Raw genomic sequence first — 24,557 nt, 5'->3', positions numbered from 1 at the left:
GATGTGTGATGAAAAATTCAAGAATTTAACCATTTCTTCCAAAAAAAGGCAGATCTCCCTGTTTCCAGCGCTTTTCTGACACTTGGGCTGACATGTGATGAAAAAGTCAGAAATCTTAATCAATGCTTCCAAAAAAGGCTTATCTCCCCGTTTCCAGCTGTTTAGTGACATTTGGGATGATGTGTGATGAAAAATTTGAGAATTTAACCATTTCTTCCAAAAAAGGCTTATCTCCCTGTTTCCAGCGCTTTTCTGACACTTGGGCTGACATGTGATGAAAAAGTCAAAATCTTAATCAATGCTTCCAAAAAAGGCTTATCTCCCCGTTTCCAGCTGTTTAGTGACATTTGGGATGATGTGTGATGAAAAATTCGAGAATTTAACCATTTCATCCAAAAAAGGCTTATCTCCCTGTTTCCAGCGCTTTTCTGACACTTGGGCTGACATGTGATGAAAAAGTCAGAAATCTTAATCAATGCTTCCAAAAAAGGCTTATCTCCCCGTTTCCAGCTGTTTAGTGACATTTGGGATGATGTGTGATGAAAAATTCAAGAATTTAACCATTTCTTCCAAAAAAAGGCAGATCTCCCTGTTTCCAGCGCTTTTCTGACACTGGAGCTGATATGTGATGAAAAAGTCAAAATGTTAACCATTGCTACCAAAAAAGGCGTATCTCCCCGTTTCCAGCTGTTAAGTGACATTTGGGATGATGTGTGATGAAAAATTCAAGAATTTAACCATTTCTTCCAAAAAAAGCTTATCTCCCTGTTTCCTGCGCTTTTCTGACACTTGGGCTGACATGTGATGAAAAAGTCAGAAATCTTAATCAATGCTTCCAAAAAAGGCTTATCTCCCCGTTTCCAGCTGTTTAGTGACATTTGGGATGATGTGTGATGAAAAATTCAAGAATTTAACCATTTCATCCAAAAAAGGCTTATCTCCCTGTTTCCAGCGCTTTTCTGACACTTGGGCTGACATGTGATGAAAAAGTCAGAAATCTTAATCAATGCTTCCAAAAAAGGCTTATCTCCCCGTTTCCAGCTGTTTAGTGACATTTGGGATGATGTGTGATGAAAAATTCAAGAATTTAACCATTTCTTACAAAAAAAGGCAGATCTCCCTGTTTCCAGCGCTTTTCTGACACTGGAGCTGATATGTAATGAAAAAGTCAGAAATCTTAATCAATGCTTCTAAAAAAGGCTTATCTCCCCGTTTCCAGCTGTTTAGTGACATTTGGGATGATGTGTGATGAAAAATTCAAGAATTTAACCATTTCTTCCAAAAAAAGGCAATTCTCCCTGTTTCCAGCGCTTTTCTGACACTGGAGCTGATATGTGATGAAAAAGTCAAAATGTTAAGCATTGCTTCCAAAAAAGGCTTATCTCCCCGTTTCCAGCTGTTTAGTGACATTTGGGATGATGTGTGATGAAAAATTCAAGAATTTAACCATTTCTTCCAAAAAAGGCTTATCTCCCTGTTTCCTGCACTTTTCTGACACTTGGGCTGACATGTGATGAAAAAGTCAGAAATCTTAATCAATGCTTCCAAAAAAGGCTTATCTCCCCGTTTCCAGCTGTTGAGTGACATTTGGGATGATGTGTGATGAAAAATTCAAGAATTTAACCATTTCTTCCAAAAAAAGGCAGATCTCCCTGTTTCCAGCGCTTTTCTGACACTGGAGCTGATATGTGATGAAAAAGTCAAAATGTTAACCATTGCTACCAAAAAAGGCGTATCTCCCCGTTTCCAGCTGTTAAGTGACATTTGGGATGATGTGTGATGAAAAATTCAAGAATTTAACCATTTCTTCCAAAAAAAGCTTATCTCCCTGTTTCCTGCGCTTTTCTGACACTTGGGCTGACATGTGATGAAAAAGTCAGAAATCTTAATCAATGCTTCCAAAAAAGGCTTATCTCCCCGTTTCCAGCTGTTTAGTGACATTTGGGATGATGTGTGATGAAAAATTCAAGAATTTAACCATTTCATCCAAAAAAGGCTTATCTCCCTGTTTCCAGCGCTTTTCTGACACTTGGGCTGACATGTGATGAAAAAGTCAGAAATCTTAATCAATGCTTCCAAAAAAGGCTTATCTCCCCGTTACCAGCTGTTTAGTGACATTTGGGATGATGTGTGATGAAAAATTCAAGAATTTAACCATTTCTTACAAAAAAAGGCAGATCTCCCTGTTTCCAGCGCTTTTCTGACACTGGAGCTGATATGTAATGAAAAAGTCAGAAATCTTAATCAATGCTTCCAAAAAAGGCTTATCTCCCCGTTTCCAGCTGTTTAGTGACATTTGGGATGATGTGTGATGAAAAATTCAAGAATTTAACCATTTCTTCCAAAAAAAGGCAATTCTCCCTGTTTCCAGCGCTTTTCTGACACTGGAGCTGATATGTGATGAAAAAGTCAAAATGTTAAGCATTGCTTCCAAAAAAGGCTTATCTCCCCGTTTCCAGCTGTTTAGTGACATTTGGGATGATGTGTGATGAAAAATTCAAGAATTTAACCATTTCTTCCAAAAAAGGCTTATCTCCCTGTTTCCTGCACTTTTCTGACACTTGGGCTGACATGTGATGAAAAAGTCAGAAATCTTAATCAATGCTTCCAAAAAAGGCTTATCTCCCCGTTTCCAGCTGTTGAGTGACATTTGGGATGATGTGTGATGAAAAATTCAAGAATTTAACCATTTCTTCCAAAAAAGGCTTATCTCCCTGTTTCCAGCGCTTTTCTGACACTGGAGCTGATATGTGATGAAAAAGTCAAAATGTTAACCATTGCTTCCAAAAAAGGCTTATCTCCCCGTTTCCAGCTGTTTAGTGACATTTGGGATGATGTGTGATGAAAAATTCAAGAATTTAACCATTTCTTCCAAAAAAGGCTTATCTCCCTGTTTCCTGCGCTTTTCTGACACTTGGGCTGACATGTGATGAAAAAGTCAGAAATCTTAATCAATGCTTCCAAAAAAGGCTTATCTCCCCGTTTCCAGCTGTTTAGTGACATTTGGGATGATGTGTGATGAAAAATTCAAGAATTTAACCATTTCTTCCAAAAAAGGCTTATCTCCCTGTTTCCAGCGCTTTTCTGACACTTGGACTGACATGTGATGAAAAAGTCAGAAATCTTAATCAATGCTTCCAAAAAAGGCTTATCTCCCCGTTTCCAGCTGTTTAGTGACATTTGGGATGATGTGTGATGAAAAATTCAAGAATTTAACCATTTCTTCCAAAAAAAGGCAGATCTCCCTGTTTCCAGCACTTTTCTGACACTGGAGCTGATATGTGATGAAAAAGTCAAAATGTTAACCATTGCTTCCAAAAAAGGCTTATCTCCCCGTTTCCAGCTGTTTAGTGACATTTGGGATGATGTGTGATGAAAAATTCAAGAATTTAACCATTTCTTCCAAAAAAGGCTTATCTCCCTGTTTCCTGCGCTTTTCTGACACTTGGGCTGACATGTGATGAAAAAGTCAGAAATCTTAATCAATGCTTCCAAAAAAGGCTTATCTCCCCGTTTCCAGCTGTTGAGTGACATTTGGGATGATGTGTGATGAAAAATTCTAGAATTTAACCATTTCTTCCAAAAAAGGCTTATCTCCCTGTTTCCAGCGCTTTTCTGACACTTGGGCTGATATGTGATGAAAAAGTCAAAATCTTAATCAATGCTTCCAAAAAAGGCTTATCTCCCCGTTTCCAGCTGTTTAGTGACATTTGGGATGATGTGTGATGAAAAATTCAAGAATTTAACCATTTCTTCCAAAAAAAGGCAGATCTCCCTGTTTCCAGCGCTTTTCTGACACTGGAGCTGATATGTGATGAAAAAGTCAAAATGTTAACCATTGCTTCCAAAAAAGGCTTATCTCCCCGTTTCCAGCTGTTTAGTGACATTTGGGATGATGTGTGATGAAAAATTCAAGAATTTAACCATTTCTTCCAAAAAAGGCTTATCTCCCTGTTTCCAGCGCTTTTCTGACACTTGGGCTGACATGTGATGAAAAAGTCAGAAATCTTAATCAATGCTTCCAAAAAAGGCTTATCTCCCCGTTTCCAGCTGTTTAGTGACATTTGGGATGATGTGTGATGAAAAATTCAAGAATTTAACCATTTCTTCCAAAAAAAGGCAGATCTCCCTGTTTCCAGCGCTTTTCTGACACTGGAGCTGATATGTGATGAAAAAGTCAAAATGTTAACCATTGCTTCCAAAAAAGGCTTATCTCCCCGTTTCCAGCTGTTTAGTGACATTTGGGATGATGTGTGATGAAAAATTCAAGAATTTAACCATTTCTTCCAAAAAAGGCTTATCTCCCTGTTTCCTGCGCTTTTCTGACACTTGGGCTGACATGTGATGAAAAAGTCAGAAATCTTAACCATTGCTTCCAAAAAAGGCTTATCTCCCCGTTTCCAGCTGTTTAGTGACATTTGGGATGATGTGTGATGAAAAATTCAAGAATTTAACAATTTCTTCCAAAAAAAGGCAGATCTCCCTGTTTCCAGCGCTTTTCTGACACTGGAGCTGATTTGTGATGAAAAAGTCAAAATGTTAACCATTGCTTCCAAAAAAGGCTTATCTCCCCGTTTCCAGCTGTTAAGTGACATTTGGGATGATGTGTGATGAAAAATTCAAGACTTTAACCATTTCTTCCAAAAAAGGCTTATCTCCCTGTTTCCTGCGCTTTTCTGACACTGGAGCTGATATGTGATGAAAAAGTCAAAATGTTAACCATTGCTTCCAGAAAAGGCTTATCTCCCCGTTTCCAGCTGTTTAGTGACATTTGGGATGATGTGTGATGAAAAATTCAAGAATTTAACCATTTCTTCCAAAAAAGGCTTATCTCCCTGTTTCCTGCGCTTTTCTGACACTTGGGCTGACATGTGATGAAAAAGTCAGAAATCTTAATCAATGCTTCCAAAAAAGGCGTATCTCCCCGTTTCCAGCTGTTTAGTGACATTTGGGATGTGTGTGATGAAAAATTCAAGAATTTAACAATTTCTTCCAAAAAAAGGCAGATCTCCCTGTTTCCAGCGCTTTTCTGACACTGGAGCTGATTTGTGATGAAAAAGTCAAAATGTTAACCATTGCTTCCAAAAAAGGCTTATCTCCCCGTTTCCAGCTGTTAAGTGACATTTGGGATGATGTGTGATGAAAAATTCAAGACTTTAACCATTTCTTCCAAAAAAGGCTTATCTCCCTGTTTCCTGCGCTTTTCTGACACTGGAGCTGATATGTGATGAAAAAGTCAAAATGTTAACCATTGCTTCCAAAAAAGGCTTATCTCCCCGTTTCCAGCTGTTTAGTGACATTTGGGATGATGTGTGATGAAAAATTCAAGAATTTAACCATTTCTTCCAAAAAAGGCTTATCTCCCTGTTTCCTGCGCTTTTCTGACACTTGGGCTGACATGTGATGAAAAAGTCAGAAATCTTAATCAATGCTTCCAAAAAAGGCGTATCTCCCCGTTTCCAGCTGTTTAGTGACATTTGGGATGTGTGTGATGAAAAATTCAAGAATTTAACCATTTCTTCCAAAAAAGGCTTATCTCCCTGTTTCCTGCGCTTTTCTGACACTTGGGCTGACATGTGATGAAAAAGTCAGAAATCTTAATCAATGCTTCCAAAAAAGGCGTATCTCCCCGTTTCCAGCTGTTTAGTAACATTTGGGATGTGTGTGATGAAAAATTCAAGAATTTAACCATTTCTTCCAAAAAAGGCTTATCTCCCTGTTTCCAGCGCTTTTCTGACACTTGGGCTGACATGTGATGAAAAAGTCAGAAATCTTAATCAATGCTTCCAAAAAAGGCTTATCTCCCCGTTTCCAGCTGTTTAGTGACAACAGTTTTGTTATTTGTGTAGCCCATATTCCCAAGTTATAATTTGTCTCATAGGGGTTTACAAGGTCTGACATATTCTGTCTTTAACCCTCAACAAGAGTAAGCACAAACTACCAAAAAAAAAACTATTAACAGGGAAAAAGATATAGAAACCTCAGAGAGAGTCACATGTGAGGGATCCCTCCCCCAGGACGGACAGAGTTGCAACAGATGTCGTGTGTGTAGCAGAGCACATAAGCAAAAATAACAATAATTACAACTTTAATGAGAAAAGACCATCGCTAATATAAATTGTGAGGTACATCAATGTTAATAATATTTGTAAATGAGAAAATGTCTGACGGAGATGACAATTTTATTGAAAGAGGTATTGCCAATAATAGTACATAGGGGCATATTATATATCTAAGCAATCTAGATCCACCACCACAATCATCATCAATGATCACAGACAGGATAAATGATCCACTATCATGATTCATTGTTGATTGTAAGGGACAATTCATGATGAGGCCATCTCAAAAGAGCTAGAATTATTTTTCATTTCTGTTTCCAGGTGATTCTATTTTTTGTTATATAAAATAGAAAAGTACATAAATGGTGTGTATTTATATATCACTTTTCTAGTCTTGATGATCACTCAAAGCACTTTACAGTACAGTTTGCCATACACCTATTCACAACACATTCACACATCTATTAGCAGGATGCTTTATTTCTATGAGGGGCAGTTCGGGAATTAGAATCTCGCCCAAGGACAGTTTGGCATGCAGATGGGGAAGACTGGGATCGAACTGCCGACCATCTGGCTGGAGGACAGCTGCTCTACCCCTCATACACAGCCACCCACCAAGTACATGAAAGTAAAAACATTTAAAAAAAAAATCTGTTTTGAATTTTGTATTTGATTATGGAAATAACTTAGCATCAAATTAAAAAAAGATACATGGAGCAGCAGAGTTAACAAGGACGAAACTGTGGATGAGAAATAATTTTCTCATAATTTTCAGTTTCAATTTTCTTTGTGTTTATGTTCTAAATCACAAATAAACACGTTAGCGTTACAGGAAACTCCGCTCCAGGGAAATACATTTTAACATTGAGGTACGTAAGAAAGGAGACACTTAGCTGCTCTACATCTGTTTCACTATTTGTGAAGTTTGCTTTACTACCACGACTTTTGTTTTGTGTGATGTGAAAAAACATTGGCTTGTATTTGGCCCTAGTCTGGATTCTCTTCAGTATGTGGAAAAGAGATCTCTGGCTCCTTACAGTGGCTCTGGATGAGAAGGCAGGTCTAACATTGGCCCTTCATTACCAACAACACACACACACATACAATGTCCCACTTACACTTTCCTGCTGTTTCACTATAGCACCAATTGTGGATTTATTGTGTCACTGGAAACAGTCTTCAGCTAAGTCCAGTCTCCAGTTCAGGAAACACTGCAGGTTTTGATTTAATCCAAATGTAGTGGTTGAGGTGATTTTTCTACTCCAAGTACAAAGTTTAAGAAAAACAATTATCATGATTAATTCATCCCTCATAGCTTTCCCCAAAAGCTTTGGCTAATGTCTCTTCCAGCTGCAAAGGGCAACATCCATAGTTTATACTTTTCAACCTGCATGAGCCTTGATGTGGCTCAGTGGTCCCAACTTGGAGAATGAGACACATCAGAAAAAAACGGTCTCTGCACAAGACATAAAATTGTTGGGCATTTGCCAATAGGCACATTCTAGCTACTATCCTGATGGTAAGCTTTAAAAAAACACCAGCAGCTCCAGACCAGGTTTTTGTTGGACATAAGGAAAACTCACTGTCCTCTGACTCAAGATAACAATGTCTCAATGACGCGTCTGACCAAACCATGTGTGCTCCATTGGACGCGAATAAATTTCTTATTCAAACAACACAGGTGCAGGATGGGAAAATTGCAACTGCAGAACTCTGACACTCACAGACACTTGTATCCGTGTGTAAGATTGTCCAGAGAGAGCCTTTCTGGGGTCCATTATGTGGATTGTGTTGAAGTGCTCTCACATTTAAATAACGGGAATATTGTCCTGATCTACTCTCCCATCTTTTAATGATTTTATTTTACGGTTTTAAAAGAAAATATATCTTCTTAATCAAATTGCTAGGACACTTTTTGTGGTCAACAGATGTAACATTTGGAATGCTTGTTCCTGATAAGACAATCCTTTATTAGTCCCACATTGAGGTAATTTGCAGTCACAGCTGCAAAGAGGACAGTAAAAATGAGTTTCAGTTAAAAAGTAGCCTAAAAATTAAACATGGAATATAAGCTTAGAATATAAAAGTTGAAAGAATATAATCATAATTAAAAAATGTTTTATAATACATACATTAACATTATTGTTGATCCAAAGTTATTGAAATTTGTGTTTTACATTGATTCAAGTTGTGCTCTCCTCCATCTCAGGTGTACAGAGATGCTTTCAGGTATTTGAGGATACAATTAATTGATCCAGAAAGAAATAAGTGAAACTATAGTTCCAGTATATCAGCAGAGATATTACACATGATAAAAGATGGCCTTTATTTTTAAGCTAAACTAATAGAAAAACAGTGAATACAGAATTTTTCTCAACATTATTGTTACATGAAAAGAAATGCTGTTGTCTGGTTTAGTCAAGAAGTGCCATTGAGAAAGAGAATATGCTTCTTACTTAATTATGTTTTAAGTAGACCATGGTAGCTGAAGCAGAGAAATGTGTATAATTGAATTTCAGTTTCATACTTCAATACACTATGAGAGATCATCCCAGTTCACCCAATCAAACAAGACTTATTATGGTAGTCTGTAATCAAAATCCCTCCACTTCTTAGAATTCAGTTTATTAGCTAGTCAGTAGATTTTCAGCATCAATACAAAGATAACAGAAAATAGATCCAGCTGAAACATCCAGATTCAGAACATTAGATCCATTAAGAATCATAATTCGGAACAAAGCAATAGAGTTAGAAGATTTGTCACATTTCCATGAAAAACATATTACTTATATATAATAACATCATTTTTGTTTGTAATCAAATACAATTTTCCCTCCATGTGTCAGTGTTCCCAGGTCAGATTATTGAATGGATGAAGTGCTTGGCAGCATGTTTCTGTTCTCTCATTTGACCAGCAGACATGTTTAACTCATACACACAGTGGCTTCTGCTTCTGTGACAGCAGTTAAACAACGCACCATGATAACAGTGTAACAATAACTGTAAACCTTTATGAAAAAAACACCACCATTTTCTGATGTCAGCGGTGCAGCAGTTTGCGGCGGGTGCTGACCCGTGTCCACAGGCTACGGGCTATCTCAGCGATGGTCACCCTGCGGGGCAGACACAGGCTCCTCAGAGGCTCCCTGATGCACGCCAGCACCCCGGGCTCGTTGTGCTGTCCCAGGTGCTCATGGGAAATGTAGTTTATCCTCCTCAGCTGCTTGCTGTAATAGCTCCTCAGCTCACAGAGCTCCTCAGCCGCAGTTTCGGAGATGACTGAGGTCCGGGATGGAGAGCTGGGCGCAGTGCTGACATCGGCACAAGGTTTCCTGCTCGCTCTCTGAGGAGTGGTAGATTTCCGTTTCGAACATGGTTTGACTGGATGTGATGGTGTTTTCTGACTCTCACTGACAACTGCATTATCTATATTGTTGATTTCAACCTCAATTACATGTTGGGACATGATGGACCCTGGGTTGTCCTCTTCCTCTCCATGTCCACCTGCCAGCTGTTGCTTCACTTTGTCTGTCTGGCTGATTGGCTTCTGGTCCTGTTTCCTGGGAACGTTCCTCTGTTTCTCTAAACACTTTCTGTTTGGGTTGGGGGGAGCAGCTGCTGTCCAATTCAATGAGGTCAAAGGTCAACTCAACCTCCTCTTCGTAAACTTTAACAGCTGAAGTGTCCTGTAACCATGAAAACCATCATCAGAGACATGAAGCATTGAAAACTTCCTTGTGGATTAATCTAGATCATGTGACACCTCAGTATGTCACAATACAGTAACCATGCTCATAACATATATATCTTCTGAAGCAACATGTAGTTACAATGAACAGACAGTTCATCCTACCTGTCGTTGCAGTGCAGTGAGATTTAATTGGGCATGTTAGTCAGTGTAACGAAATATTAGCGAAAGTTAGTAGTAGCATGCGTGGACAGGCTTGGGCAATACTTGACGTTTACAGGGTTGAATATTCAACAAAAGAGACTAATTTCCAGACTGTCTGACACACTAATGCATGACCTGTCGCTATCAGTCTACCGGTAGACTTTTGTACATTTTTGTTCACACAATGGAGTAAACTAGTGAGAACATCCTTACAGAAGTATCTATGGGGTGGATAAAGCAACCACATTTAAACTGTAGCTACATATGTACAGTGTTTGTGCCGACAATGTTTTATTGCCCAAGCCTGCAGGGTACGAGTGATTATGGTTTGTTCAGACAAAACGTGCAGCAAATCTTTCTCACAGCGCAGCTCCATTAAAGTCAATGCAAATGCATGAATAGCCACGTATGTGTCAGTTACATAAATAAAAAAATAAAAATGAAATGTCACCAAATGCTAGTAGCATGACATTCTCCTGACTAAAGGACAAACCTATTGTTGCCATTTTTGCGCATCAGAAGTTGTATGCTACAAATTTTGTTCAAAAAATAAGGAGAGGGCTCAGAAGGGCTTGTATTTTAAAATCAGGTTAGCATTAGCTGCCCTCCCCAGTCCCTCCATACTCAAAACCAGCAGCCACACTATCTAAAAATTCACTTTGCATTTGGTCTGAACACATCATGAGATGATATCATGCTTATTAATAAAAAATTGTGAAGCTTTTCATTAAGTATCAATTAAATAAAAACACATTTTCAGGGATCATCAGTCCTCCATCACCAAATCAGTCTGACCCAAATGTGAAGAATGAAGTACAGGTCTGGACAGTTTATGCCAAAAGAAGCAGCAGTGAACAGAGAAAAGAATGATGGACTGTACTTTGTCAGGGACTAGGGGAGGGCTCTCTTGGTTCTCTTGGACACAGGGGCATCTCCAGCACTTTGAACTGATCTCTTTCCCTCTTTGGCTTTGCCCTGGACACTCGCAGCTTTTACCTGCAGGTCAGTAACAACAGTCTTTAACTACATGGAGTAGATGTGGGAACACTACAGGGGAGGACATTGGACACTCAGGTAGATACTGATATATGTACAAGGATGTACATATATCAGTATCTTCCATGGAATCACTGCATGAGCTTAGAACAGAGGTCAAACAATCCTGTCCACTGAACTCATGTCGTCTTTCAAATTTCATGCTCCAACTTTCTACATCTGCATGGAACATTTTCATGATTTACTTTAAATAATTTTAACTGAAGGATGTAGAGCTTTGATTCAAATCTCAGTTCTAATTCATACCATCATTGCATCCATCACAAGATGACAAATGCTAGGAAGTGGACTTAGTCAAGATTATTTGTCTGACTTTTTTCATCAATGGATTATATATCTAAGGGAATAGTGATATCATCCTCTACACCCGTGGAATCTACATGATCTGCAATGGTTAATCTATGATTAATACAGTTAAAAGACTAATGATCATTATCAGCAGCTTTGTGATGATGGTGGAGGGTTATTTGTCTTCACAAAGTTAAAAATAAAGAATGTAAAACTCTGAAAAACAGGTTTTTGTATAGACTGTCTTATTCTCATTGTACAGTAAAAAATGACAACATTTCGCTTAAATTTTAAAAACTTACCTCAGGACCGTTAGAGACAATTAGAAACATTTTATAGTGATATTGAGTAAGGACTAGAAGGAGAAAGTGATTAGAGAGACTTCACAAAGAGAACAAAACGACTGGAAGGAAAAACGTCACATTAATGTACAAACACAGGAGATAAAGAAAAAAAAGTTTAGTGGAGCACTAAAAAGAAGAGATCAACATCTACTGGAGTTTCATGGTATAAAAACATTGTACAGACATATGGATCAGTACAACAATACTCCTGCTACCATTATCTTGCTTGCAAGTTTTTGGGGGGAAAGTTGAATCCTAACAAACAGTGTTTGTTTTAAAACTCCAGTATCAGTTCAACTCTGCTTAAGATCTCACATCACTTTGCTAAAGCAACCACTATACTAGAAAACACAAAACATATATATCCTGTGGCTATAAAATGGCACAAAGGACAAAAACGATTTGAACAAGGGCAGATGTTCACTTTATATCGTTGGGTCGGACAATATTATGATATTTGGAATATATTTTTATAGTATTTATTAATAAAGATTTAAACTAGTAACCAGGCAACTCACAGAATTCAGAGTTTGTGCTCGAGATACTAGCTGAAGTAAGTGATGTATAATAGTTGAAACCAGTACAATGATGCTCATCTCTGGCTTAGGTTAACTCAATGTTTAGGGGCCTCATAAAGTGCGCACAAAACTGAAATTAAACAAAACTTTTGATTCAAAAGTTGCAGTCTATAAAAACAAATGTGTGCACCTGTACACTAACTCTAACCCATGCGTATGAACATTTTGGAGAAGAACATTAGCATAATATTTATGCTAATGTGATTCCTGCTTCAATGCTCCACTTCACATGAAGTGGAGCATTGAAGCAGGAATCACATTAGCATAAATATTAAAACTAGCAGGTTTATTTGTGCTTGTGAGGCATAGTGGTTGCATAAGAACCCTTCAGATATAAACCAACAAACAGCAAATTACGATCAAATACAATTAAAGACTTTAAAAATGGATAAGTTACTAGCTTTTGATAATATATTTTAACACTTTGCTTGTATCCCCATGTACAATTTTAGTTTTCATATTGTTCTTGTGTAAAATCGCTGAAGTGATAATGACAGTGCTGTAAGGCACACAGAGCGCAATGGAGACACTGCAAAAACAAACTTTCTGTCTAAAGCCCCTTATTGCACTGTAATTCCATTCTATTGGATGATGCCTGGGCTAGTGTGGGGGTCTCCAAGTGTCTGTAATAGGATAAAAGCTATTCAACTTAAGATTTACATCCAATTATGGTTGAATGTGGGCATGTAAAGTGGGGTATGAGGCATATCCCTTACGGACATTTCCGTGTGGACTGTGATTAACAGTCTAAAGGTGTGCATGGGCGAAGTGTTTTATATATGCTATAATCAGCACAAATTTTTTTAGTATGAATCCTAAGCACTATTTTATAAATGAGGCCCCTGATCTGTTAGCACTGAAGCTTAGTGAGACAGAAAGAAACAAATAAACTCACCACAGCAAATACAGACTCTATTGGCCGCATCTTCATGCTGAGTGTATGAGTCTGGTTCTTCAACAGAGCAGCTTTGGGGCCCAGCTTCATGTAGAAGTAGGTGGTGTATGGTGTGAAGCTGAAGTCCTCTCTGAACCAAAAGAGCAAAAAGGGAAGAGTTAACACACATATGTCAGAGTCGAATATGAACCATAGAGTGTCTTTACACACAGACAATAGAAGAGGTCACCTGAGGTATCCCTGCACCAGCAGTTGCACAATAACACCTTCAACCTGCAGCCGAGACAGTGTAGTGGTCTGAATCATCTTCCTGCGCTTAGCGGGGCCTTTCCCCATCCAGGCCTCCACTAGCTTCAGAGGAGTCAGCCTCTCATCCATAGACACTGCCAGTTCCAATATCTGCACCACCTGCCGGGCATGCTGGGTAATGTCCACAGTCGTGAAGTCTGCTGGAATGGAGATTAGATGATGGCTAAGCTGAGTCAAAAAAGACATCTCTACAAATGCTTGGCTGAAATGTCAAACACACAAACAGGCTTCCCATTAAAATCTATCACACACGCACCTTTTGTGTTGCGGCAAGTATCACACATCTGTTTGCAGCCTTCATCGTCCCACACCTCATCAAAATGAACAGCCATGAGGGAGCGCCGACACCTTCACACAATAGACATGATATGTTCAAATAAGGCAGTAATATCAGTTATCTATCGTCATGTCTATCACACAATGTGAAAGTATTGAGAAATTGCATGTGTGTAGCTGCTTTCAGACATGTGAGATGTGAGAATACAAATGTCTGAGTGACAGGCTCCGGCCTTTTTATGACGTTCTCTTGAACTTCTTCGGCCATCCCCTTAGTAAAACCTCTGGATTATGTCCGGATGAGCTCATATGAGAAAAAAGCAGGAGTTCCAACGCATGATTCACTGCGAGTAGTTATATTGATGAACCTGCTGTCACTGTTGCATGTTCAACATGATCATTGCAGATTCCCAGGGCACATTTGAGTCAGCAGTGTGGAGGAAATAAATTATATTGAACTGAAGCGAGACTCAAAAATATGGGTCTGACACCCAACCGTGGATTGAGTGTTTATGTAAGGGTAGTGAGAGGAATCATCAAAATTCCACATGCATGGCAAGTCTGTTTGTGTATTTGCCAGAGATTTGCATATTGCACAAACACAATGTGTTTATCAATTAATGATCTATTATTATATTATATTAAAATAGCTGTTTGTCTGGAATCCCTCCCAACTTAAAATATGTGTCTATGTGTGCGCGTGTATCTGTGCGTGTTTACCTGTCAATATTCTGGCAGTAATTGACCATCTTCAGCAGCTTCTGTTGACCAACGTTCTCCATCACCACCATGGTGCTGATCCTGAAGATATCAGAGAAACCAAAGTAGACGATGCAGTCTGCTGGCTGGCCGTCTCGACCTGCAGACAGCGGAAAATACATTTGTATCTGCAAATATACTAGCACATGATGTCCTGATAAGAGAGGAGCTGTGTCTCTACCTGCACGTCCACTCTCCTGGTAGTAGTTCTCGACGGACTTACTGATGGTGTGGTGGATGACAAACCTGACGTCGGGCTTGTCAATGCCCATGCCAAAAGCCACAGTAGCTACGATCACCTGGAGGACAACACAGTTGTACACAAACACACATGTTCAACTATAACACTGGCAACTTCACTATCTAAGTTGCGTTTATACAAGGTGGGTGTGCCTGTCAACTTCCTTTTAGTTTTGGCCGACTTTTCATTGAAAATTATTTCAGTAGGTGTGTTAAACATTTTTAACTATGTACGATCAAACTAAAATAGGTCTCCGGCAGATTGGACAGCCATAACCAAGCTGCTTGAATGTCGTGATTTGGAGAGTCGTTGTTAGTTTGCCCACACATAATGTAGGACAGTATACAGTATTCTCACCATGAACCAAATGATAAAGTAAAATTTTGCTCAGTGCTCATAGAAGCAGAAATAGAAATAGAGTGTTACAACCCAATACCCTGATTTTGTTGGAGGTCCACTTGCGGTGAACCTTGGACTTGTCCTCAGGGTTCATGTTGGCATGGTAGGGATAGGCCACAATATCCTTCTTCTGGAGCTCAGAGGACACAGATTCTGCATCCTTCTGAGAGAACACATACACAATCCCTGTGGCACACACACACACACACACACACACACACACACACACACACACACACACACACACACACACACACACACACACACACACACACACACACACACACACACACACACACACACACACACACATTAAAAAAAAGTATGCTGTGTGAATATAAATTTACAATTCAGACTATCTTTATAGTCAAATCTAATCAAGATTTGAACCTAGTCTGGAAAAAATGCATTAGAGGACATTAAAGAAATTTCAACCATTGCCATGGTAACAAAGGTTAAAATCAGTACTCAGTGATACTTTATTTTTTACAAATTATTATTATTATCTACTATGTATAAAAAGAGACTTCAATCCAACATTATTTGTTATAAATAATCATTACTTACAATTTGTTATTATCAGACAATCCAATACATTATCTGAGTTTTTGTTGTGGGTCACAGCTCACAAGAAACGTTACAAGCACTGACACTGAGAGGCTTAAAAGTTTCAATAATTCTAGTATCAAAGTCCCCGAGAGCTTCAAAGCCCTTAACATGGTATTCCATACAGCAGTATTGTTTTCTGTCATACCTGACTGGTCCTTGTATCTGTTCTTGATCAGAGAGGCAATGTCACTTATGGCTTCCTCATTATCAGACACTTTAATACGCACCTGGGAACAGAAAAAATGTCTGTTAGTGTCACCATTACATTTTTTACAGGTGTGACATCGACTTTTTGAATCCGTTATGTTTAACAGGCGTGAGTATCAAAAGCTGTGCTAATTAAAAAATAGTTCACATTAATTTTCTTTGATTCGATTCTTTGATTTTTCCATCACCAAACTTAAGTCAATTCAAATTGTAGCAATCGGCTAAACATTCCAATAAAAATACTTTTTAGATACTTTAACTTTCATGTTTTATAAGCAGGTGAAATGCAGTATCGGGTTTGTTAGCAGATGGAAGTAGGGCCAGATGATTATTAAGTGTGTATGTGTCTGTTTGTGGTTACCACCTGATAGTAGAGATTGGTTCGGTTGAAGGAAGCTGTGAGAGTGACTGGCTGTGGTACACACAGGATCTTCTCGCAGTCCTTGAGGACGCTGCTGGTTGCCGTGGCAGTGAGGCCGATCAACGGCACTTTGGGGAACTGCCTCTTTAGGATGCCCAGCAGCTTATAATCTACAGTGAAGACAATTAATTATTGTGACACACACTAAACTTTTTTTGATACACCTACTATTTGATCTTAAGAAGATGACTTAGGATGTGTTTATACTAGTAAACAGGAGGCGTCACCTGGTCTGAAGTCATGTCCCCACTGGCTGCAGCAGTGCACCTCGTCCACAGTGATACGACTCAGCAGGTTTGCATTGTAGGCTTTCTCCAAACGAGACATTAGAAGCTTGCTCTTGGCGATCTTTTCTGGAGTCACATACAGCAGCTTGAAAGGGGCCTTCACGTCAGTCATTCCAGCCATTACTGTCTTAGCATGCTCCTTAAAGGGGAAAAAAATAGTATTTTTTTCATGTGAAAGCAGTCATTAAAAATATCACTGTCATCCACACTAATGCAGTGAGAACAACCCTGCTTTTCACCACAAATATAGGATTTAGTCTGTGATGATTAAAGCTTCCTAAATGTATATTTTGACCTGCAATAACAATTGTTATGCCTGGGGGCATTGGATTCAAGTTGTAAACTCAACGACAACATGTCAATACCTTTTTTTTTTGATGTAGCAAACAGTTGCTTATATTTAACGCCAGTAGTGACAGAGTTTGTGCTCACCTGAGCTGTGAGGGTGAACTAAGCAGTAAAGCTGCAGACCAGACAGCTAACCAATGAGCTAAAGATTGCTGTGAAGCTGAAGAAATCTACAGAATCAGGCCATCATTTTCTGCAGGTTTAGCATAATGATCCAACTATTTCACATTACACATTGTTTTAATGTTTTATTTTATATATAGCCAAACATGTTCATTTTAGCCAATTGAATAAACGGAAACATTTCTTTTATTCCATTTTATTCATAATTCACAGCCGATGATGTCAATGGTTTTTTTAAAAACTTTATATCAAGAGAATGAAAAAAAGTTGACACTTGCAGTGGACTGTGGATTGTGTTTGAGTTAATCATTTAGCACAACATGACAAATTCTTTGGACTGAAAGGTGAGTGAAAGTGAGCCAGTCATTACCTTGCTACTGGATGCATTCAGCATTACTGCTGACACATTGACTGACTTCAGGTACATGATCTGGTCCTCCATTAGGGACACCAAGGGAGTGACAACCAGTGTAAAACCTGAAAATGCACACACACAAACAAACAAACACACAGATGTGGGTTACAGATGAGTCACTAATGTGCAAACAGAACACACAGAATGAGTGTGTGTAGGTGTGTAGAGTGTAGATGTTTCAGTGTACCCTCGGAGCAGACTGCAGGCAGCTGGTAGCAGAGGCTTTTTCCTCTTCCTGTCGGCATAACCAGGAAGACATCTTTGCCCGACAGGGTCAGATTGATGGCCCTGAGCTGCAGTGGTCTGAACTTGGAGAGATTGAATGATTTCTTTAGCTCCTGCTCCACTGCCTTGGACCATGGGAAATCTAACAAACATGAAGAGAGTTGAAGAGGTCAACATACCAACCTACTGAGGCTAAAACCTGTTTTAAAACCAAAATTAGTGCATAGACAGTTTTTTTAAAGATGGAAAAACCTGCTAAAAATGCGTTTGACTCCTTTCCCATTTATTTCTCAGTGATTCATGTTTACCATCACAAACACACCAACAACTGAGGCACTCTCTCACCTCACTGTGCCATGTTTCCATCAATGCCAATAGGTTCTGGAACCGGTAAAAACCTGTATCTCCTGCAGTGTCATTTGACCTGGCAGTGAATGCGGATTGAATCCATTCCCATTGCAGACAAAAGCCAGATGTTTAAAAGAGACTTTACTGTGAAGTGATGTGTGAACAATACCTGAGCCATCGTAGCGCTGCATCTCCTCTTTGCTCATTACAGACTGAGCTCTAGATGACTTTGAGGAAGTTGAAGATGAATTTGCAGCGTCACAGTCCTCCTCCAACTGCTGCAGTAATGCATTCTTGCGAGAAGTCAGGTCAGTCTGCTTCTGCAGGAGCTCCGTGATCTGCAGCTCCACCAACTCCAGCTCAGACTCCAATGAGTCCAGCTCTTCTTGCACATCTGAAGAACAAACACACCAGGAATACTGTCAGCTGGCTAAATTATCCTGGTCAAGGCATGCTCTTGTTTATAGTCCTTTCTCGTGCAAAATCCAGATATTATAATATAAAATGAAACTCCCAATGGTAGTGTAATATCATGTATATATAAAAATGTATTATCTACATTATGTCAAAATAATGTATTAGTCTAGGTCCTGGAGAAGATTTGTGTGGGCTTCATTTAGCGGAGAATATCTCAACTGTTTTAGACATTAATATTATCCCACTGAACAACGTGGGATGTGTGCAACAAATCTCTATCCGGGACGAAAGTCCTGAAAATGACCACAACAGGTGACACTATTATCACACTACAGGTGAATGGGACTTTTTTTTCTCCTTTATAGATATCCTCATCAATTTCTACCAGAGTAATGTTGATATAAAGAGAAATAATTTTTGTATTACACTTACACATAATATTAAAATATGTAAATAAGGCAATATCTCATTATATTATAAATATAATTGAATACAAATATGGGACTTTTTTAAAAGAAAGAAAAAAAGCATTTAATTGATATACAGACATTTTATATCCAACCTTGCTATTATCTTTGGAACGTTAACTTAAAGTGAAAAATACAAAACAGCAGGTTTATTCCCTGTGTTGCAAGGTAACACTTCAGGTCCAGGTACTGGTAGGAGTCCAGGTATGGGAATGATGATGAGAGCTCATTCAGTGATAGGATTTTTACTATTGCCTTCCTTGCATTTGCAGTACTTGCAACAACGGACACCAGCTACCCGACAGGGACATCCATTCTTGTGTGCACACTTGCCACATGAGCAGGGATCTGGCAAACCTTCAGGTTTTGAGATTACAATCTCAGGGACAAATAAACTGCATTTAAGATTGAGGTGGCGTCTGTAAATGGTGCTTGGACCCAAAGCTGCTGTTGATAATAGGCTCTTTGTATATGTTTTCTTGCATTAGTTGAGGTGCAAGCGGTCCTCTCAAAGTCCATCTTGAGGACATTACTTTCCAACGCAGCAATGCGCAGGTTGTCAAATGTCTCCGTGTCTGTTGATGGTTTGAGACACTTGACCAAGAATGTTTCTGCCATTTGTATTGCACTCTCTGTTAGCTGTGGACAGTTGAAATTGAGAATCAGAGAAGAGTTGTCTTGTTTGCGGACAGTGTTCAGAGCTGCAAGTTTAGTTGAAATTTTGCTGGTTGTATCACACCCAGTCAGCGCATGTAGTGCTCGTCTCCCAGCGCTTTGCAGATATCATGAAGTGGTAATATTGATCTTTTCACTCCTGAGTTGCGGATAAGCCAGAGCTCTTCTCCAATTGACTGTTGTGGTATGATAGGCACACAAAGACATCTGTGTCACCCGATGACAGTGTCAGTGATGTAGATCCTGTACGGTGACTTAAAATGTCCTCGACTGGATCATCATCCTGTCATCAGCTTACTCGTGTGTGACGTTGAGCCGAGGGAATGGAGTAGCACTCGCCGCTGAGATAATCCATGCCTGTGGTGATATACCAAGGTATAGTGGTTTGGTGCCTTTGTAATTGGTGGTCAGCCACTCAACATAGAATGCCTGAAAAGCAGGCTGCCAAGTAAACTTTTGTTGAAAAAAAAGTTGTAGGGGATGACGTGATGACAGCAATATTTACAACAGCTAGGAAATGTAAGCTTTTAAAGTTTAGGTTAATAAACAACTGGCAATTCCTGTATGTTGCTAGTTGCATGTAATAGGCAATAGTTGTAACTTTTTTTAGCCATTTTATTTATATCAAATCAGAATGCTTACACTCTTCTATGACCTTATAATCATGGTCATTGTGAACATTGTGATCACCTCAGAAAATCTGTAGCTTCAAGGGTTTATATACGCACATACGATATTGCCTCATTTGCATATTGTAATATTATGCTTTAGACCAGGGGTGTCCAAACTTTTTGTCCCGAGGGCCACATACAGAAAAAAATGCCAAGGACTGGGCCACTTGCGCCGCCACGCCCCCCTGCCCTGTTGACAGTCGCGTCGCTCAGGGCGGGGGGGCGTGGCGGCGTGACGTGGTGGCGTTCTGAGGGACAGCTAGCAAGTCAGCAAAGCAATTCACCGCCAGACCACTAGGTGGAGTAACATTTTTTGTCAAAGACAACCTTAGAGACACCTTCTTTGTGCGTGGCAGTCTTTGTCGACTGTTTATTACTTTTTCTGGAGGACAAATTTGTCCCTGATCTTTCTACACAGCTTCGTACACTCGTCGACCTGCAAACCGACGTCAGCAGATATCTCCTTCCAGGAATTGCAGGTCATCTGCGTGTCCTTGTATTTAGTCAGTGACGGGTTATACAAGTGGTCATACTTTGAGATCTCTTCTGCCAAGTGCTCTTCTATTTGGTCCATATCCGTTCTTCTAAATCTTCCTTGGTTTCTGCCGGTATTATGGGGCATGAAACCGGAAATATGACTCTGGAAAGGATGTAGTTAGCAGACCAATCACAGCCTTGCGGGCTGCGTGAGGCTTGCGTAGCTTTGTCGTATAGTTACAAAAATTGGTGAATGCACGCAAGCACGAAAGAAGGGGCACGCAAGCACGCAAGGGCTTTTGCGTGCTTGCGTGCCCCTTCTTGCGTGTCTCTGAAAACGCAGAAGCATGCACCAGCCTCTCCCCTGTCGAAGAAGCCTGGCCCCATAAAGCAAAACAAAGTGCTTTAAGTAAGTACCATTTGAGTGCTACTAAATTTTGAGTATCAAAAAAAAGTTTATAAATTATATTTTTAGACATTGATGCGGGACAATTAAAAATGGATGGCGGGCCGCAGTTGGCCCGCGGGCCGTAGTTTGGACACCCCTGTTTTAGACAAAGTGTCATACAAAAAGTATTTCTCTTTATATCAACATTAATCTGGTAGAAATTGATGAGGATATATATAAAGAAAAAAAAAGTCCCATTCACCTATAGTGTGATAATAGTGTCACCTGTTGTGGTCATTTTCAGGACTTCCGTCCCGGATAGATATTTTGGCACACATCCCACGTTGTTCTGTGGGGTAATATTAGTCTATAACAGTTGAGATATTCTCCGCTAAATAAAGCGCATACAAATCTTCCCCAGGACCTGTACTATATCCAAGATAACAGAATTTCAAGGGAAACTAACTCTCTCAGCAGTCAGTATCATAACATTTACAGGCTACCTGCCAGTATGGTGGCTGTTGGAATTGGGACATCAAGTGATTTGAGCAGAGCACATGGGCGGCAAGTTTTCTCCATTCTTATGTTGACAGTGTGAACATGGTGGATACTGTCAGGTCTCACACATGCACAGGTACTAATCCTCTGAGCCTCACACCTCCACAGCTAATGAGCTCTTTCTCTTTGTACCTTCCCCCAGAGTCCCTTTGGGGCTGTGGCAGAGTACTCTAATGTTTGTCCCCATGATTGTCAACCTTCTCTCAGAGAGAGCCGCAGAGGACCTTGTGACTGTTAACTGTCTTAGAACTGTTCACTGTTTAATGAGGTTTAGCTCATTTCTCATGCAAATTAAGAAAGTGATGCATATCAGTTAAGTGACTAAACATCTTTTTCAATGCAACATTGCAAACCAAATTTAATTTGCAAATGGGCCTTTTTCTGTAACATGTGGAATAAAGCATGCAGCTGTTATTTGGTTTGCGAAAATATACCATCCAGAGTGTTACTGCCATCTAGGAGGTTATGTTTTAACTCCTTTTGGTTTGTTTGTTTGTAAGCAAGATTACACAAATAACTACAAGACGGAAACTTGGTGGAAGGATGTGGTATGGGTCACTTTATTATTGCGAGATAGGGCATTTTCACTAATTGCCAGGGAATAATTAATGGATCTTGATGAAAAAGAATCAGGCACATTTAGGTGACCGGTTTCTTAGTGTGTTCAATTTGGCGCAACGTGATTATAATTCAGGGAACCATTGGCTCTTGGTGTGGAAATGCACTCTACTGAATGCATTCTAGTTAAAAACTGTCTCAATAGTGAACTAGACAGACCTCTCCACATCACGGTCAGCCATCTTGGTTGTTCAGGAAAACACTAAAGCAGAGCTCCCATTGGGCCCTCCTCTGACTGGCCTGACTGGTCTCAGGATGGATGGAAATCAGATGGGGTTCTGTTTCTCAAAAGCAATGCTAGCTCCTAAGTAAGTTAGCAACTTACAAAGTTGAAATCATGGTGTTTCTATGCAAGTGTTTGTCATTGGTTGGTTGACTTGAAATGAGAGAAAGGGAGGAGAGAAGAGACCCATCTGTGGGAGTGAATAACCATGAGCTTTCTGTTTGGTCTGGTGTCCAGGCTGGTTTGCTATTTACATCAACACTGAAAGAATAGAACAGACTTACCATTATTCCTGCTTCTACCATCCATGTTTTTCCACCAATGAGCTGGCTTTCACTTTGTCAGAGATGTTGATGAGATGTGATTCCCTGGAAGACAGTGACACATGTTCAACACGTTCCATTTTGAACTTCTGTTGCTATTCAACCATTAACCGCTGGACTTGCACCTCAGTACATCTCAAACCTTTTACTACAGTATGTGCCCTGCTGTATCCTAAGGTCCTCCGCAAAGCCTCTGAGGTGGTCTTTTTCTGTCAGGGCTCCCACTCTGTGGCACAATCTCCCTGAGGAGATCCGTCTGGCAAACTTCTCCATATCCTCTTTAAATCTCTCTTAATGACACATGCTATTGGTGTGCTCTCGTCGAGTTCGGATCTTACAGACTATTTCAATACTTTTATAATGTTTTATTGTATCTGATCTTTAATGATCTGTAGCAAGTTTTATTTTTGTATTTATTGATCAGTGTGATTGCTTTTAATAAATTAATGTTGTTTGCCTTACATTTTAACCTGTAAAGCACCTTGGTGCTGTATAAATTAAGTTTATCATTATTATTATTTAATTCTCATTTCCAAAATGACTGTCCTTTTATCATTGGTGCTCCTTAAATTTGTTATTGCTTATTTATGTGAGCAGTTGGGAATGTTACAATACTTGTTCACGGTTTTACATTCAATAGTTTGATGAAAGTGAAATGTGTTCAGATTAAGTTACCGATCTCTCTCTCTTCATTATGAATCTTCATTTTTGTTATTTTTAATTAAACATTTATATTTAATAGACAATAACAAAAACAGTGACGACAATTAGAAAAAACTTACAAATACACAGCAACATGTAACAGAAAATGGGACATTCACTACAGTGCCTAATAATTAGTTATTTAATTCATTTAATCATGAATTATCATTAGTTCTAATCCGTAATTATCAAACAAGCTAATTTGTATGTTAGGTTAGTTGAGTCACTGACAAGTTTCAACTGTGAACCCAAAAAGTTCAAAGCCCCAAACAATGTATTCTGTCCTATCATCATATCATACATGTTATTATTGCTTCTCTATGTGGGCGACTTTGCGTTCGTATATTCATTGTCCTGCATTCAACAATTCGATGAAAGTGAAAGTAACAGACCGAAAGTGTAATTCGATTCTCCGGATGATTGGATTTATAGTTAATAAGTAACTCATTCATTGTAATTTCCCTCCACAGACAGTCTGAACGACACAAGAAGTAAAACCCTTACTGAAATTCAGGACTTGTCCACTTCTACTAAATAATACGATATAACCGTGGAAGCCATTTTTTGATCCATGAGCAACACATTGCAAGCATCACACGGTAAAAGCTAACTTAGTTCATCTCAGCACACCTGCTCCTCCTCCCAGTAGCTGTTAGCTTGATTAAGGATCATTCAATCAACCCTGGATACTGGAGCATTGTGTCTAACTGTCAATCCCCGGAGCTCGTATATTCTCACACACGATACAATGGGAAGAAACGTCCCTCTCCACTGTGAGCTACATTAACATCTAAAAACTCAGAGTCAAGTGCGACACACTCACCACCACAGACTCAGCGCAGACCCTCTCTTCAATTCGCGGTTGCTATAGACACGGAACGAAAACTGAGCCGCTGGAATATGTACTTTCTTTCGCAGAGGGACATGTGTGGGTTAAACTCTACCCTTATAAATGC

The 24,557-nt window shown here is 39.4% G+C and overlaps 1 protein-coding gene across 2 annotated transcripts; it reads right to left on the bottom strand.

The window, feature by feature from the left end:
- Positions 1-9,678: 9,678 nt before the first annotated feature.
- On the bottom strand, positions 9,679-24,499 carry recql (RecQ helicase-like). Of its 2 annotated transcripts, none has more exons than XM_061071537.1 (16): positions 24,425-24,499; positions 22,861-22,944; positions 18,252-18,476; positions 17,697-17,876; positions 17,465-17,571; positions 16,564-16,762; positions 16,280-16,446; positions 15,854-15,935; positions 15,137-15,285; positions 14,641-14,758; positions 14,421-14,559; positions 13,681-13,772; positions 13,345-13,564; positions 13,116-13,245; positions 10,835-10,950; positions 9,679-9,748 (listed from the first exon to the last, which is right to left on the bottom strand). In XM_061071537.1, exons 2-15 carry the CDS (start codon positions 22,883-22,885, stop codon positions 10,846-10,848), a joined length of 1,938 nt encoding a protein of 645 aa, XP_060927520.1. In that variant the 5' UTR covers positions 22,886-22,944; positions 24,425-24,499; the 3' UTR covers positions 9,679-9,748; positions 10,835-10,845. The 2 variants fall into 2 exon arrangements, with proteins under 2 accessions (XP_060927520.1, XP_060927529.1); XM_061071546.1 differs by having other exon boundaries at positions 13,345-13,561.
- Between the last annotated feature and the right edge of the window lie 58 nt (positions 24,500-24,557).

Source organism: Limanda limanda, chromosome 1, assembly GCF_963576545.1.
Source record: "Limanda limanda chromosome 1, fLimLim1.1, whole genome shotgun sequence".
NCBI lineage: Eukaryota > Metazoa > Chordata > Actinopteri > Pleuronectiformes > Pleuronectidae > Limanda > Limanda limanda.
Note: the sequence above shows the minus strand (reverse complement) of the source record. Positions and strands in the feature narration are given on the sequence as shown.